This window comes from Sus scrofa, chromosome 6 (assembly GCF_000003025.6).
Source record: "Sus scrofa isolate TJ Tabasco breed Duroc chromosome 6, Sscrofa11.1, whole genome shotgun sequence".
In the NCBI taxonomy this organism is placed as follows: Eukaryota; Metazoa; Chordata; class Mammalia; order Artiodactyla; family Suidae; genus Sus; species Sus scrofa.
This window is the reverse complement of record NC_010448.4, coordinates 98,505,010-98,523,293: the sequence shown is the minus strand read 5'-3', so window position 1 is coordinate 98,523,293 and position 18,284 is coordinate 98,505,010. Positions and strand designations below refer to the sequence as shown.

Sequence of the window (18,284 nt, the reverse complement as noted above, 5' to 3'; positions counted from 1 at the left end):
TATCAGCCATCTTCTGAAATCCAAGTCATGTCCTGAAACTCTTATGCCCATGCAGGTCTTTAAAAAAAAGCAAACTATGACAGTTCTCAGCCCAGCACAGTGGGTTAAGGATCCAGCACTGCTGCAGTTGTGACGTAGGTTGAAGCTGTGGCTCAGACTTGATCCCTTGCCTGGGAACTTCCATAGGCTGTGCGTGCAACCAAAAAAGCCAAAAAAAAAAAACAAACTATGCATAATATTTTTAGCTTATTTGTTAAAAAAGAATATAGATTATTCAATATTTATTTCCATAAATATTTATTAAGTGTTCACTATGTGTCAGAGAACTAACTAGCAGCTAAGTACAGCAAGAATCCCTGAATAGGCTTTTAAAAGCCAGCGAGGAACTTATTTTCCAGAAAAATAAGGAGTGTGTGAAAAACAGAAACATGAGCTACCAAGGTCTGATCAACTGAATAAAATTTCAAGTGATAATGACCATAAAATTTAAATAAAAAGCAGGCAGCTGTAAAGACAGTGCTCAGGAGCCGACACCCCGCCTGGGGAAGGTTATGTCTCGATCCTGTCCTGGGGGGCAGGGAAGACAAGGCCAGATTGTGGGCAAGACGCTGAACTGCCAGACAGCAAACTTCAGTGCTTGCCACCCAGCCACTGTCAGAAAGCGCAGAATTCTGGGTTCAAGGGGTAAAAAATCAACTGAGGAACGATCAAGGAAAGTAAAGACAGGAGGTTTTTTAGAGAAAATAATCCACTGCGAGGGACAAAAAGTGGGATCTTCTGCTGCAAATACTAAGGAGGAGGTTCGTGGAACAAGGAGGATAAATCGCCAACACAGACTCAGAGGCTCACGGTGCCTCATTCACTCGCCGCCTGGAAAAGGTGGCACCACGGGGAAAGAAAATAGACCAGTGGGCTCTGGGGGCGGGGGCTGGGGTACAGGACACCAGGGAATGCAACTGACCTCTCTGCCAGTTAAAACCAAAATAATTTTCAACAATCAAGTATATGAATTTGTCTTTCCTTCTTTTTCTTTACATGGCTGCATCTGCAGCGTAGGGAAATTCCTAGGCTAGGGGGTCAAATTGGAGATACAGGTGAGGCCTACACCAGAGCCACAGCGGTTCGGATGTGAGCAACCCGGGATCTGAGCCTTGTCTTTGAACTACACCAGAGCCCATGGCAATGCCAGATCCTTAACCTACTGAGCGAGGTCAGGGGTTAAACCCACATCCTCACGGTTCAGGATGAATCAGGTTAGAACCTCATGAATCAGGTTCTTAACATGCTGAGCCACAACGGGAACTCCTGAATTTGCTTTTCATCAAATAGATCATTTAGTTTTTCTCCAAGTGTAAAATTACCACAAAAAAATCTTTAAAACTCATAGTAAGTTAAAGCCAAATAAAGATAACTGCTACTTTCACCTCCACTGAGGAAATTTTCAAAGTTTGAGCTTTGAAAAAAATCTTGTGAATTTTAGAAGGATACTCAAGGTATCACTTTGCTTTCAAAATAGAAAGTATTTCCTAACACTAAGCAAATGACAGTTGAAAAAGTTTAGCTTCTGAAACTAACAACGGGTAAAAAAATCCACAAAGTGATAAAGATCTGAGATTTGCAGGCTGGGGATTTTTCACACTTGTTTTTTGTTTTAAGATGACATTTCGTGTATCACTGAAAGGTGACAGAGGTCTGGAAGGCCAGGTCTTCAAGGGGCACGAATAACAGGTTCCTGCCTGGGACCCTGCATGCCGAGGGCAGCTCAGGACCTCATTCTCACACAGACTGAGAATACGCAGTCCACTGGGTAAGAGCTTGGGTTATTCTGACAGAACAACCTCTAAGGCTGTTGTTTACAACAACAGAATCTAGGTGTCAGAATGTAACCCAAAGGAACAAGGTGAAAACTGAGAAGCAGAGACACCACCGTGACCCTTGCAAACACCCACAGCTCCTACAACCTCCTGTTCCACAGGCAAATACGCAGCTCTGTCTACTGCAGATCATCCACAGTCTTTCCTTAAAACCCAACACTGCATCCACTTTTTATAAAAAGGCTAAGGAGACCGAGAGCAAAACAAGGTGTGGCTCAAAAATGTATACACAGAAGGAAGTGTGAACGTATCAGAGAGAGTGGTTTGTGAATCACAACATCTGTATATGCCACCCTTAGGAACGCAGTGACCAGCTCATCAGAAATTCACTTCCTAAACTCCAGATATTCACATTTTCCAAGACAACAACACATGATGACAAATGGACTTTTTTCAGGGCTGCACCAGGGGCATATGGAGGTTCCCAGGCTGGGGATCTAATCGGAGCTAGAGCCACTGGCTTATGCCACAGCCACAGCAACGTCAGATCCAAGCCGCGCCTGTGATCAACACCACAGCTCATAGCAACGCCCAATCCCTGACCCACTGAGCGAGGACAGGGATCGAACCTGCATTCTCAGGGATACTAGTCAGATTCGTTTCTGCTGAGCCACAACAGGAACTCCCCAAACAGATTTGTCAAAGGTAGTTTTTCTGGGGGAAAGAGTCAGGAAGTAACGTGTCTTGTCAGCTTCAGAACGATGACCCAACTGACCCCATACCTTTCACGTCGGGGTCATCGATGTGTGGCTCGAGGTTTTCTATCATCTCCTCAAGCTCCTTCCTGGTGGCCATGGTGATGTTGGCAGAAATGGGGCCAGGGACTTCGGGCGTCTCTTCAGCTCCCTCAGGGCTGGGCGTGCCCCCAGTGCCCTGCTCCAGCTCCATGTCCAGATCGATGTTGGGGAGCGGAGTCCTCCAGAAGTGGAAGGAGTTGAACAAGTCCTGGTCTGGGAGGGCCGGATCCTGTGCGCTGAAGCTCCCCTCTGACAGCGACACAGACCCGCAGTTCCCAGGCTTTCCGTCCCCTTCGTTGCTGGCGGCCTCTGGCTGGGCTTCTGAGGACGAGGCAGAGAGTGGGGCACCCGTTTCCCCGGGGGGCTGCCTAGGGCTCTCGGCCCCTCCTGTCATTGTGCCCTCCAGCTCCACACTGGCGCTAACAGCCGGCACTGCAGGAGCTTCCTCTGGCCTGAGTTCTGCATCCTCCAGGGCCTCGTGGTCTCTGATCCTTTCGTGGTTTTATTTGGGGAAAGAGAGTGCAAGTATAAAAATAATTACTGAAAAAAAATCAATGAAGATACTACATAAAGCACTTTGACAAGTTAATTATGAAAAATTACAAACTAGCCATACAAATTCAATAGTTTCTATTACTGATAACTTTTTCCATCAGTTGTTCTTTAGACTAGGTATTAAAGTGTTAATGTATTAGATGGAGGTAACATTTAAGAATCCTTGGATTCCACCAACACCATGCAAATTTCAATAGTAAAAGAACTAAAACTGTGGGAAGATAAATTCCTACAATGCATTTTAAGCCAAATACATCTAAAAATTATCTGGTTTTTAGGATTATGGTACTGCCACTGGGCTCTACTGACATATCGAAAGCTGAGAAGTCAAACCTACTTGCTTACACAGAAAAGAAAACCTCTATACAGTATGAGAAACGACCCTCAATTACTATCTCACAAAATACAGTAAAACCAGCTTAAGTGTAAATAGTTATTTTTATTTCTCCCACACTTTCCAGCTCTACTCCCAAAAGCTTTCCCCAAGTGGAGTCACACTTAACTGATGAGGAGAGAGGGTACAAGCTCCTTCATTAAAAGCCCACTGATTACTGCCATCCTCTAGCAAAGCTAAAGCACTACCGTAAGTTTTAATGTTTATGCTCCATATTTTATTTGACTCAAATTTAACAAATGTGTACTGAGCACCTACTAGGAGCCAGGAGATGACACAGGTATTGAGGACTCATGTGTACGAGCTATGGATCTAATTAGGGCAGAGGAGAAACACACATCTAAGCAAGAAACTGCCAGCAAATGGTAAGTACTTAGTTTGCGTGCTGAACACGTGCTTTGGAGGAAATGATACGGGTTGTTTAGAAGGACGAACAAACGTTTGAGGCTGAGGGGGGAATGAGCAGAGAGCCCGTACGCAGATGCAAGAGTGAAGGAAGAGGATCAACACGGTCGGGAAATGCAGATGAGTTAGGTTCCGAGATGACATGAAAATGAAGGACTCGAGCAAAAATTGCAGGAACCACTGTGCCCACGGCCCACAGCTCCAGTACATATAACCTCTGTGCCCACAGCACACACCACCAACATATATAATATCTGTGCCCACGGCCCACAGCTCCAGTACATATAACATCTGTGCCCATAGCACACACCTCCAACATATATATCTGTGCCCATAGCACACACCTCCAGCATATATAATATCTGTGCCCACAGCACACACCTCCAGTACATATAACCTCTGTGCCCAGAGCACACACCTCCAGCATATTTATCTGTGCCCGCAGCACACACCTCCAGTATATACAGCATCTGTGCCCACAGCTCCAATGTATAACATCCAGGCCCACAGCACACACGTCCTGTATATCCTCTCAGCTCCAGAAGACAGGAAGGAAGGAAGAGCGGTACATCTTAGATGTGTTATTTGTGAAAGTCATCTGAAGCCATACAGGAAACAGCTGGGGCGTAGCTAGGCAGGAACCACGGAGGAGCAGGTTGGTGGGACCGCGTTCTGAGTGAAGGCCACGCACCAAGGTGGCAGAAAATGAGGCACATTCCACAGGTGACAAACCAGGAGGGCTTTTCCTTTCCTGGGTGCTGGAGAGGAGAGCAAAGGCTGGCGGGGGCGGGGGACCTGCCAAGACTTCAGACTCCTAGCCAGAACTACTGGGTGACGGCTGCAGCCCCAACCATCAACAACCCGTGCAGAAACAGCTTGTGTCAAGCAGACAGGCTGGGTTAGGGTCTAGGGCGAATTCTAGGTGTGGTGTCCATGGGGCGGGTCTGGAGGACGACTTACAAGGGCATGTGAGGGTGGGGCCTACGTGTGTGCGAGAGGCAAGAAATCCCAAAGTGAGGCACACGCGACAGGCAGGCAGCATAACAGAGAAAGGGGCTTTTCCTGTACAAAAGGATGCTTAAACGGGCATTTTATAGGCTCAGAGAGAAAGGTCAGAAGGGGTGAAGGAAGTGGAGACACAGGAGACTCAAGAAATAACTGGGGAGTTCCCGTCGTGGCACAGTGGTTAACGAACCCGACTAGGAACCATGAGGTTGCGGGTTCGATCCCTGGCCTTGCTCAGTGGGTTAACGATCCGGCGTTGCCGTGAGCTGTGGTGTAGGTTGCAGATGTGGCTCCGATCCAGCGTTGCTGTGGCTCTGGCGTAGGCTGGTGGCTACAGCTCCGATTGGACCCCTAGCCTGGGAACCTCCATATGCCGCGAGAGCGGCCCAAGAAAAATGGCAAAAAGACAAAAAAAAAAAGAAATAACTGGTAAAGCAATATGGTTCTGTGAGGGAGGAACAGGGGCTCGAGAACAGGGGTGGACTGCTGATTAAATGGGTGAAGAGATACCTCTTTTCAAGAGGCATGAAAAGGAAGGAAGATGGACATGAAGGCAAATCTGTAAGGTGAGTGTGGGGAAGAAAAGGTGCTCCACTGAAACACGTGCCTTTAAATATACACTTATTATTTTTCTTGGCCGTGCACATGGCACACACAAGTTCCCAAGTCACATCACTGATAACACCAGGTCCTTAACCTGTTGAGCCACCAGGGAGCTCCCAATTTACACTTTAATAAAAGACATTAAATAGGAGGCCTACCCAGGTGCTAACAGGTGATGTTAACACCTAAAGAACATCCCAGGTGAGGACCACCGTACATGTCCTCAGCTTCCTCATTAGGTTTTATCTCAGAGTTTAATGTTTTCAGACACATATTACAAAAAACAAACAAACATGATGATTACTTTTAAAAGTTTTTAAATACTGATAAAAAAATTTTTTACTGATAAAAATATTTAAGAAGTCATCTGGAAACACAGCACACAGTGACAGCATTTAAAATTCTGGTGCTTCTCCTCCACTCTTATAACTATGAAATATTTATTATGCACTTATAATAAACTTCTGTTACAACCATGAAGGACACTCGAACTGCAGATCCTACATTTTCTCCTTCTTCATAAAAATGAGGGAATAGCCTTAATAGTTCTCATGCTAAAACAGTCCTGAAAGCTGGTGCCATTATGCAAAGAAGTGTCTTTTGTGTTCATGAATTATATGATATTTTCTAATCATGTCTATATTAAAGATTTTTTTCTTTTGTTTTATAAAACATGAATAAGGTAACTGGTGGAATGTGAATAAAATCTCTAGTAGATGGCTGTACTGAATGTTATAATTACACTATGGTTATGTATTAATGTCTGTTTTGAGGAAACATAGTGAAATATTAAACAAAGGTAAAAGCAGTATGTCTAAAACTTATCTCAATGGAATTCAGAAAAAAAAAGAATAAAGCAAGTATAATAAAATGTTAAAAACTGGAGAATCTAGAAGAAAGGTATATGGGATTCTTCTTGCTATTTTTATAGTTTTACTGATATGCAAATTTTAAAAATTATAGTAACAGAATATCGTTTGGTATTCTAGGCTGGGGTGAGGAGCAAATGGCTAAAATGAATTTAAGACTTCACTGATTGGAGTTCCCATCGTGGCTCAGTAGTTAATGAATTCAACTAGGAACCATGAGGTTGCAGGTTCGATCCCTGGCCTCACTCAGTGGGTTATGGATCCAGCGATGCTGTGAACTGTTGTGTAGGTTGCAGATGTGGCTTGGATCTCCTGTTGCTGTGGCTCTGGCGTGGGCCTGCAGTTACAGCTCCAACTAGACCCCTATCCTGGGAACCTCCATATGCCGCAGGTGCGGCCCTAGAAAAAGACAAGACAAAAAAAAAAAAAAAAAAAAAAAAAAAGACTTCATTGATTATCTGATGAACTTCAGAAAACATCCATCTGGGACTCCAGATAGGATGGTGGAGTAGAAGAACTTAAGCTCATCCTCTCTCACAAAAACACCAAAATCACAAACAACTGCTGAACAACCATCAACAAAATAGACTGGAATCTACCAAAAAGATATTGTACAACCAAAGACAAAGAAGAAGCCACACTGAGATGGTAGGAGGGGCACTTTCACCAGCACACACACACCCGGCACCAGAATAAGAATCAGATCCACCTACCAGTGGGCCCACATCAATCCCTCCCAATCAGGAAGCCTGCAGCAAGCCACTAGACCAACTTCAGCCACAAGGGGGCAGACATCAGAAGTAAGAGAAGCTACAACTCTAGTGTCTGCAAAAGGAAGACCACACTAAAGATAGTCATCAAGGAGTTCCCATCATGGCACAGTGGTTAACGAATCCGACTAGGAACCATGAGGTTGCGGGTTCGGTCCCTGCCCTTGCTCAGTGGGTTAATGATCCGGCGTTGCCGTGAGCTGTGGTGTAGGTTGCAGACATGGCTCGGATCCCGCGTTGCTGTGCCTCTGGCGTAGGCCAGTGGCTACAGCTCCGATTTGACCCCTAGCCTGGGAACCTCCATGTCCCGTGGGAGCGGCCCAAAGAAATAGCAAAAATACAAAAAAAAAAAAAAGAAATAAAGAAGGTCATTACCATTACATAATGATCAAAGAATCAATCTAAGAAGATATAACAATCCTAAATATATATGCACCCAACGAAGGAGCACCTCAATATAAAAGACAACTGCTGACAGCCTTAAAAGGTGAAATCGACAATAACACAATAATACTGGGGACTTTAACCCCCCACTTATGGTAGTGGACAAATCACCCAGACAGAAAATCAACAAGGAAACACAAGCCTTAAATGATGCACTGGGTCAGATGGACTTAACAGCTATTTATAGACCATTCCATCCAGAGGAAGCAGAATACATATTCTTAAGTGCACATTCTGGGCCACAAATCAAGCCTTAGTAAATTTAAGAAAACTGAAATCATATCAAGCATATTCTCCAAGCACATTGTGCTAAGACCAGAAATCAACTATAAGAAAAAAAAGTGCAAAAGAACACAAACACATGGAGACTAAACAACATGCTACTAAAAAAACCAGTGGATCACTGAAGAAAACAAAGAGGAAATCAAAAAATACCCACAGACAAAATGAAGACACAATGATCCAAAATCTATGGGATGCTGCAAAAGCAATTCAAAGAGGGATGTTTATAGCAATACAAGCCTACTTCAGGAAACAAGAAAAATCTCAAGTAAAAAACCTAAAGCACTAGAGAAAGGAGACCAAAATCCAAACTTGGTAGAAGGAAAGAAATCATAAAGATTAGAGCAGGAATAAATGAAACAGAAATGAAGAAAACAACAGAAAAGATGAATGAAACTAAAAACTGGTTCTTTGAAAAGATCAACAAAACTGATAAACCCTTAGCCAGACCCATCAACAAAAAAAGGGAGAGGGCTCAAATCAATAAAATCAGAAATGACAAAGGAGAAGTTACAATGGACATCACAGAAATACAAAGGATTATAAGAGACTCCTATAAGCAACTATAGACCAATAAAATGGACAATCTGGAAGACACGGACAAATTATTAGAAAGGTACAGTCTTCCAAGACTGAACCAGGAAGAAATAGGAGACATGAACGGACCAATCACAAGTACTGAAATTGAAACTGTGATTAAAAAACTTCCAACAATGAGGCGTTCCTGCTGTGGCTCAGTGGTTAACAAACCTGACCAGTATCCACGAGGACACGGGTTTAATCTGTGGCCTTGCTCAGTGGGTTGAGGATCTGGCATTGCTATGACCTGTGGTGTACGTCACAGATGAGGCTTGGATCTGGTGGTGTTGTGCCTGTGGCGTAGGCCGGCAGCTGCAGCTCTGATTGGAACTCTAGCCTGGGAACTTCCATGTGCTGCGGGTGCGGCCCTAAAAAGACAAAAAGGCAAACAAACAAACAAACAAACACCTTCCAACAAACAAAAGTCCAGGACTAGATGGCTTCACAGGTGCATTTTATCAAAGATTTAAAGAAGAGTTAACACTTATCCTTCTGAAACTATTCTAAAAAATTGCAAAATAAAGAATACTCCCAAGCTCATTCTATGAGGCCACCATCAATCTGATACCAAAACCAAAGATACTAAAAGAAAAAGAAAAAGGAAGATTACAGGCCAGTATCACTTATGAACACAGACACAAAAATCCTCAACAAAATACTAGTAAGTAGAATCCAACAATATGCTAAAAGAATCATACACCACAATCAAGTGGGATTTATCCCAGGGATGGAAGGATTTTTCAATATATGCAAATCAATCAGTGTGATACATTACATTAACAAATAGAAGAATAAAAACTGTATGGTAACCTCAAAAGATACAGAAAAAGCTTCTGACAAAATCCAATACTCATTTATGATAAAAACTCTCTAGAAAGTGGGCATAGAAGAACCTACCTCAATAAAGGCCATATATGACAAACCCAGAGCTAACATCATTCTCAATGGTGAAAAGCTGAAAGAATTCCCACTGAGATCAGGAATAAGACAAGGATGTCCACTCTTGCCACTACTATTCAACACAGTTTTAGAAGTCCTAGCCACAGCAATCAGAGAAGTAAAAGAAATAAAAGGAGGAGCTCCTACTGTGGCACAGTGGATTAAGGATCTGGTGCTATCTCTTGCAGCACTCAGGTTGTGGCTGAGGCATGGGCTTGATCCCTGGCCTGGCACAGTGGGTTAAAGGATCCTGATCTGGTGTTGCTGCAGCTGTGGCATAGGTCACAGCCATGGCTTGAATTTGATCCCTGGCCTGGGAACTTCCAAGCTATAGATGTGGGGAAAAAAAAAAGAGAGAGAGAGAGACAGAAAGAGAAATAAAAGGAATCCAAATTGGAAGAGAAGAAGTAAAAATGTCACTGTTGGCAGATGATATGACACTGTAGACAGAAAACCCTAAAAATGCTACCAGGAAACTACCAGAGCTCATCAGTGAATTTAGTAAAGTTGCAGGATACAAAATTAATAAAATCTTATATTTCCATATACTAAAAACAAAGATTAGAAAGAGAAATTAAAGAGACAATCCTTTAACCATCGCATCAAGAATAAAATATCTACGAGTTCCTGTTGTGGCACACCAGAAATGAATCCAACTAGTATCCATGAGGATACAGGTTCAATCCCTGGCCTCGCTCGCTGAGTTGTGGATCTGGCATTGCTATGAGCTGAGGTGTAGAGACTGCAGATGTGGCTTGGATCCATGTTGCAGTGGCTGTGGTGTAGGCCAGCAGCTGTAGCTCCAATTGGACCCCTAGCCTAGGAACTTCCATATGCTGTGAGTTCATCCCTAAAAAGCAAAACAAACAAACAAAAGAACAAAATACCTAGGAATAACCTACCTAAGGAGGCAAAAGATTTGTACTCTGAAAACTATAAGACACTGTTGAAAGAAATCAAAGATGACACAGATGAAAGATACACAATGCTCTTGAATTGGAAGATATCGATACTGTCAAAATGACTATACTATCCAAGGCAATCTACAGAATCAATGCAATCCCTATCAAATTACCAAGCACATTTTTCACAGAACTAGAACAAAATAAATTTAAGTTTGTATGGAAACACAAAAGACCCTGGAACAGATAAAGCAATCCCAAGAAAGAAAAGTGGAGCTGGGGTAATCAGGCTTCCTGACTTCAGACTATACTACAAAGCTACAGTCATCAAAACAGTATGGTACTGGCACAAAAACAGAAATATAGTTCAATGGAGCAGGATAGAAAGCCCAAAAATAAACCCAAGCACCTACAGCCAACTAATCTAAGATAAAGGAGGCAAGAATATACAATGGAGAAAGGAAAGTCTCTTCAATAAGTGGTGCTAAGGAGTTCCTACAGTGGTGCCACAGGATCAGCAGCGTCTCTGGAGCACTGGGATGCAGGTTTGATCCCTGGCCTGGCACACTGGGTTAAGGATCTGGCATTGCTGCAGCTGTGCCAGAGGTCACAACTGTGGCTTGGATCTGATCCCTGGCCCAGGAATTCCACTTGCCATGGGGCAGCCAAAAAGAAAAAAATAAAAACAAACAAACAAAAAAGCCGAGAGGTGGTGCTGGGAAAACTGGACAGCTACATGTAAAAGAATGCAATTAGAACACTCCCTAACACCATACACAAAAATAAACTCAAAATGGATTAAAGACTTAAATGTAAGACTGAATACTTTATAAAGCTCTTAGAGAAAAACACAGGCAGAACACTCTCTAACGTAAACCACAGCAATAATACCTTTACAGGTCCACCTCCCACAGCAATGAAAATAAAAACAAAAATACACCAATGGGACCTAATTAAACTTAAAAGTTTTTGTACAGCAAAGGAAGCCATAAACAGAACAGAAAGAAAACCCATAGAATGGGAGAAAATCTTTGCAAACGAAGTGACTGACAAGGGATTACTCTGCAAAATATACAAATAACTCATGCAGCTCAATAAAAATAAAAATAAAATGAGAAGATCTGAACAGACATTTCTCCAAAGACAACATACAGATGGCCAAAAAGCACATAAAAAGAGGCTCAACATCGCTAATTATTAGAGAAATGCAAATCAACACTATTATGAGGTACCTACCACCTTACACCAGCCAGAATGGCCATCATCACAAAGTCAAAAAACAATAAATGTTGGAGAGATTTTTAGATAAAAGGAAACCCTCTTTTGGCAGGAATGTAAACTGGTACAACCACTATAGAAGACAGTAAGGAGGTTCCTCAAAAAACTAAAAATAGAACTACCGTATGATCCGGCAATCCCACTCCCAGGCATCTCATCTATCTGGAGAAAACCATAATTTGAAAAGATACCTGCAAACCAATGTTGACTGCAGCAATATTTACAATATCTAGGACATGGAAGCAACCTAAATGTCCATCAACAGAGGAATGGATAAACGATGTGGTACAGGAGTTCCCACTGTGACTCATCAGGTAAAGTACCTGACATAGTCTCTGTGAGGCTGCAGGTTCAATCCCTGGCCTTGCTCAGTGGGTTAAGGATCTGGCATTGCTGCAAGCTGTGTAGGCTGCAGATGTGGCTCCAAACCGGTGTTACCATGGCTGTATGTAGACAGCAACTGCAGCTCCGACTTGACCTCTACCTTGGGAACTTCCATATGCTGCAGGTGCATCATTAAAAAGACAAAAAAAAAAAAAAAGGATGTGGTGTGTGTATGAACACACACAATGGCATATTAGCCATCAAAAAGAATGAAATCATGCGATTTGCAGCAACATGGATGGACCTTGAGATTATTACACTGAATGAAGTTAAACAGTGAAAGACAAACATCATATGAAATCACATGTGGAATCTAAAGAATGGATATGAATGAACTTATCAGCAGAACAGACTCAGACTTTGAAAACAAAATTATGGTCACCGAAGGGGACAGGTAGGGGGAGGGATGGACGGGGGTTTGGGACTGGCATGTGCACACTGTGGTATATGGCATAATTGGCCAGTGGAGACCTGCTGTAAAGCACAGGGAACTCTACCCAATATTCTGTGATAATCTATATGGGAAAAGAATCTGAAAATGAATGGATGTGTGTACATGTATAACTGAATCTCTATGTTGCAGAACAGAAATTATCACATTGTAAATCAACTGTACTTCAATAAAAAATGAAAAAGACAAAAAGAAACAAATTTCCATTTGGGAGAGTTCCCCTGAGGTCTAGTGTTTAGGATTTGGCACTTTCACCACTGTGACCTTACATTCAGTCTCAGTCTGGGAACTGAGATCCCTCATCGAGCTGCTGCACACTATGGCCAATAAATAAATAAATAAATAAATAAATTTTTAAAAAGGGAGAAAGAAACTTCCATTTAAAATACACAAAAAGACAATTTGTCATATGGCAGAAATTATAACAACATTGTAAAACAACTATGCTTCAATAAAACATTCCTATTTATTGAGGAGACTGTCCTTTCCCCATTGTATATCCTTGACTCCTTTGTTGTAAATTAACTGACTATATATATGTGGGTGTATTTCTGGGCTCTTCACTCTCTTCTCTTGGTCTATGTGTTTGTTTTTTATGCCAATAGCATATTGGTTTTTTTTTTTTCTTTCCATTTTTGTCTTTTTTATATTTTTTAAGGCCACACCTGTGGGATATGGAGGTTCCCAGGCTAGGGGTCGAATTAGAGCTGTAGCTGCCAGCCACAGCAATGCAGGATCCAGGCCATTTCTGAGACCTACACCACAGCTCATGGCAATGCAGGATCCTTAACCCACTAAGTGGGGCCAGGGATCGAACCTTCAACCTCATGGTTCCTAGTCAGATTCATTTCTGCTGCACCACAATGAGAACTCCAGCACAATGTTTTAATATAGCTTTGTATTATAGTTTGAAATAAAAAAATAAACACACAAAAAGAACCCAATTAAAAGGCCATTTAATATGTAAAACTATTCAAAGGACCTGAAGTTCCTTGATCACTATCTCATCTTAGCACTAAAATTAAATGTTCATATTGTCAGCAGGAAAAAGAAAAGAATAACTGGCCAATTCATTCTATCTGCCTAATGAAAAATTACGTTTGTCCCAACTTAAAAATCTCTCGTATGGTTTTAAAGAGGCAAAAAATTTGCCCTAGTATTAAATTCTAGGAAGTATTAAACTCTGTATGAAGAACAGTAGATCCAAACTGTCAAAAACATAAATTCTCCAATACTGTTTTTTCCCTGGAGCTGCCTAAGAGTCAATGTATGATCAAGCTGCTAAAGGCCAAAATTCTGACATTCTTTGTCGCCAGCCTTCCGAACGCTACTGTACAAGCACACGCTGTTTTGAGGATAACGGGTGGACTCTGGTTCCACACAAGGAGCGGATTACCCAGCACCCAGGCACGGGTTGCAGCAGAGGGTAACCCAGGAGCTCTCTCCACAGGAAGTATCCTCTGGTGTCTCCATAAGCTCAGAGGTGACACCCTCAGAGTTCTAATGACTGGAGGCTGTGGCCTGGAAAAGGGAGCACATGCACTTCCAGGAGAGAGTGACCTGTGGAACATGTGGCTGCAGAAGCGCAGCATCCTGAGATGAGTGTGGATACATGAGGTTTCAGCATCAGTGAAATACTCCAAATCTATACCATTACAATCAATATTGCTCACACATAACTGGCTTGAAACTCAACTACAAAAAACCAGCATAAGTGGTTCAGTTAATTAAGGCTTTTGAGATGAAATCCATTATTTTCCTTCAATAATTCATTCAAGATTTATTATGTTCCCAGCACGTGCCAGGCCCAGTGAAGGCTATTTGAATACAAAGATAAAAAGATAAAAACCTAGGAGCTCTCTGGTGGTGCAGCAGGTTAAGGCTCTCGTGTTGTTACTACAGTGGCTTGGGTTGCTGCTGTGGTGAGGGTTCAATCCCTGGGCAGGGAACTTCCGCATGCTGTGGGCACAGCAGAAGAGGGAAAAAAAGAGATAAAAGCCCAAGAGCACAACAGATGGACCTGCAGTTTACTGATGACGTGTGCACACACACCACAAAAAGATAAGACCACAAATCAGTGCTACTGATAGCCAAGATGCAAAAGCTCTGAATTTCCTCCAAGACTCCTGTAGACAGTCTGCCACACACTCACTGCTGAGTGAGGAATGGATGGAACAGGGTGGCTTTCCCAGCAGAACCAAGAGGATGGTGTGTTCAGAGAACATGCTAATGGCTGGATGAACTAAACACAAGAGAGACCTCCTTTTACATAAATTACAGGTGCAAATTTGAATGTTTAACTCTGCTTCTGGAAGTACCTTTATTAACAGCTTCGAAGAAGAATGAACAGCCTGATACAGGGAATCAAAGACAAATCTGGTATTTTATAAAGTCAGAGGGTTATAATCAATAAATGTTTCACAGAGTATTAAGTGATATTAAATGTTTCCAGGATCTGATGAAATACTATATAAGAAATAAATAGTAGTGGAAAGATATTGCCAAGAACTTGCTTATTACTTTGTGAAATATTTGTTTGAGAAATATAAAGTCTAAGAAACTGAGGGCCTTGAGAACAGGAACCAAGTTCTGCATGTCTGTCTACAGTAGCTGGTTCATAGTAGGTGCTCAATTAATTTTTGCATAATCAATCAATCAATCAACCAACCTTAAATAACAAAAGTTTTAAGGCAGCTCAAAACAGAAGCCAGTGGGGCAAGGCAGGCAAACTAATGGTTCTGAGATTAATAATACACAGGACTGCTGTTCTTGAAGCCGGGAAATTAAAAACTACCTAAAAGCTTTTACAGTGCTTAACAGAACTCCTCCCTACACCAGGAACACAACTCAACAAAGTCTAATAATATAGAGAAAATCCAATGCTACAAATAGTATTGACTTGACACTGATAATATACCTCATTACAATGGAAGAGGAATTAAAATTTGTAGCTAAAAGATAATTAACTGCCTTTAAGTAGCTCTCCCACTAATGTCCTGTATTAGCAGTCAGCTAAACTACCCGCTGCAGTAGCCAACTATTTTTGTCAATAAAGTTTTATTGGGACAGAGCTAAGCCCAGGGTGCATGCAATCTACAACCGCTTTCCCACTGTGAAGGCAGGGGCAGGTACTTCTGACTCAGACTGAAGATATTTACTATGCAGTCTTTTACAGAAAGTCCTGCTCACCCATCTGTAAATCGGTATGTTCACTTACTAGACTCCAGATATAACCTAAATAAAGGGTACTCAGTAAGTCTTTGTGTGTTCAGTACAAGGTGTGCTGACTGTACACATCAAGATCAGGTAACGTCCCCCATCATCACTCTTATCACACTCCCTGCAGCAGTTGTTTGCAAAGAACTGGCAGGCCTGGCTCACTAGGAAGACAGGTTTAGAGTTATTTTTCTTCCTTTACAAAAAAACAGTACCTCAGGTGTGTTTGGCTATTCAGCAGGAGAGTAGGAGAACAGGCAAAAAGGTAAAACAAGGCAGCAGAGAAGAAAGGAAGAACTGCCAAATCAAAACACCAAGAAAGCAAATATCACATATCAAGACCTACAGAAGAAAATGTCCATTAGCATCATGACATGGGAGGGACAAGACGCTACAGTACCTCAAGCATTATAAGGACTGTCTCAAAAACAGGCACTAAGTCAGTTCACGTGCACACCTGTGGAAGTCTGCACATATTTCCCAGGCACTAAGTTAGGAGTGAATTGCCTTTCCCTTCAGAATACACTATAATAAATTTTTACTTTATTTTAGTCTTTTTAGGGCCATACATGCAGCATACAGAAGTTCCCAGGCTAGGGGCTGAATCAGGGCTGTAGCTGCCGGCCCACACCACAGCCACAGCAATGTGGGATCCAAGCCGAGTTTGCAACCTACACCACAGTGCACAGTAACGCCGGATCCTTAACCCACTGAGGGAGGCCAGAGATCAAACCTGCATCCTCATGGATCCTAGTCGGGTTCATTACTGCTGAGCCACAATGGGAACTCCCTATAATAAATTTTAAAAACTAAAACTTCATTAAAATTTTCTAATGAAAGAAAAAATTAAAAATTAAAATCAGAGTTGTCCTCTTTAAGCTTTATTTTAAAATTTGGTTGCCTCATTAAATACTCTTAAAAGTTGATATTCTAGTTAATAAGTATACTAATTGGTGCTAATCATTAAAATACTTTCCTCCTCAGTTGTGAAATTACAATCATTATTCTACAGAGAATCCAAGATCCACAATTAACCTAACTGACTGAAAAGGAAAATAACAGTAAGAAATGAACTTTATAGTAACGCATATTCTTAAATTAGGTTTTACTCAAGGAAAAAACAACAACAAACAAACCCTTTAAAATATATAACCATTACCTTGTATATTCTAAATTTTAACATACAGGTAAATAATTTAATAAAAACATTCAAAACGTATTATAGAATCTGTCACTAGTTTTCTACATGCCCGACACCAAGCTGTGTTACATGCATCCTCATCTTCTCATTTAAATAGGTAATTAACCAAAGAGATGTTTAACAAAATCTAAAATAATTCTATTTACCAATTTGTATAATCAAGAGGAACAGTAAACTCTCCAAAAAGAACATTATAAAAACAGTGAAAATGAAAAACATGTTCACAAGCAGTAAAGCAGAAAGCAAAGTTTTAAAAAACTATACCTATTTTTGTCTTCTACTGATGTATCTTCTGAACTTTTGTTTTCTTCTTTAAAATACTGGCCTGAGCTAGATGGATTAGCAAAAGTAGATATGAAAGGTCCCAGAGACTGAAAAGCTGCTTGGCGGACCTAAAAAGAAAAAAAGGACAGGAATAAAACATAAATCCTTCATCAGCTAGGATTTATAATTCCCCATCAATTATCTTCTACTTTTTAACTTTTTTATCCTGGCTCAAGTATTTACACCATGAGAATGTGAATATGAGACCCTATAAAACATTTGCATGGAATGAAAATTTTGCCTAGTTAAAAAAAAAAAAAAGGTAATACAGTAGTCTATTGTCTACTCCTATAATTATTAGCAATAACATACATTAAATTATAAATTTCTTAAATTATAAAATCAAAATCATGTTTTCTGTAAAATGCATTATTTTACAGAAATGATAATTAAAAAAACCCTACCCAACGTGAAGGATCGCTGATCAAATTAATAAATAGTGCTGATAATTTAGTCCGTCGAATTTCTTGACATGTTGCACATGAAACCGCCATGAAGCACTCGGCACAAGCCTTGCGGACTCCCCACACATTATCAGAGCAAAGCTGGAAAAACCTGGGCAACTGTGCAAGAAGGACGGTATTTCGTTAGTCAGACACACAGTAGGTTTCAGTAGTTATTTATTTCATTTTCTGCTCTCACAGCATTTAAAATATTAGATTTTCTTCACAAAATATAGAAAATCTGTTTAATATGAATACTCAGTCATTTTATTTTTTTGTCTTTTCAGGCCCATGCCTGAGGCATAAGGAGGTTCACAGGCTAGCAGTCCAATTGGAGCTATAGCCGCTGGCCTACGCCACAGCAACTCGGGATCTGAGCCATATCTGCGACCTACACCACAGCTCATGGCAACACCCGATCCTTAACCCACTCAGCAAGGCCAGGCATCAGACACTCATCCTCATGGATGCCAGTCAGGTTCACTAACCACTGAGCCATGACAGGAACTCCATAATATAAATACCTAGTCATTTAAAATAAATCACACCTAATTTATTCCACTACTGACTAGGAAAAAACACAACACTTGCAACAAATACAGCTTAAATGTTAACCAAAAACTTAAACT

At 41.3% G+C, this 18,284-nt stretch overlaps 1 protein-coding gene across 5 annotated transcripts in view; it reads right to left on the bottom strand.

Moving 5' to 3' along the window:
- Positions 1–18,284, bottom strand: part of PPP4R1 (protein phosphatase 4 regulatory subunit 1) — a 76,817-nt gene that overhangs the window by 16,356 nt on the left and 42,177 nt on the right. For all 5 annotated transcript variants that reach the window (XM_021096060.1, XM_021096058.1, XM_021096059.1 and 2 more), the window contains 3 exons: positions 17,617–17,775; positions 17,153–17,280; positions 2,597–3,102 (listed from right to left, as the gene is read on the bottom strand). In XM_021096060.1, the coding sequence (XP_020951719.1) occupies positions 2,597–3,102; positions 17,153–17,280; positions 17,617–17,775 (793 nt within the window). The remainder of the gene's footprint in view (positions 1–2,596; positions 3,103–17,152; positions 17,281–17,616; positions 17,776–18,284) is intronic.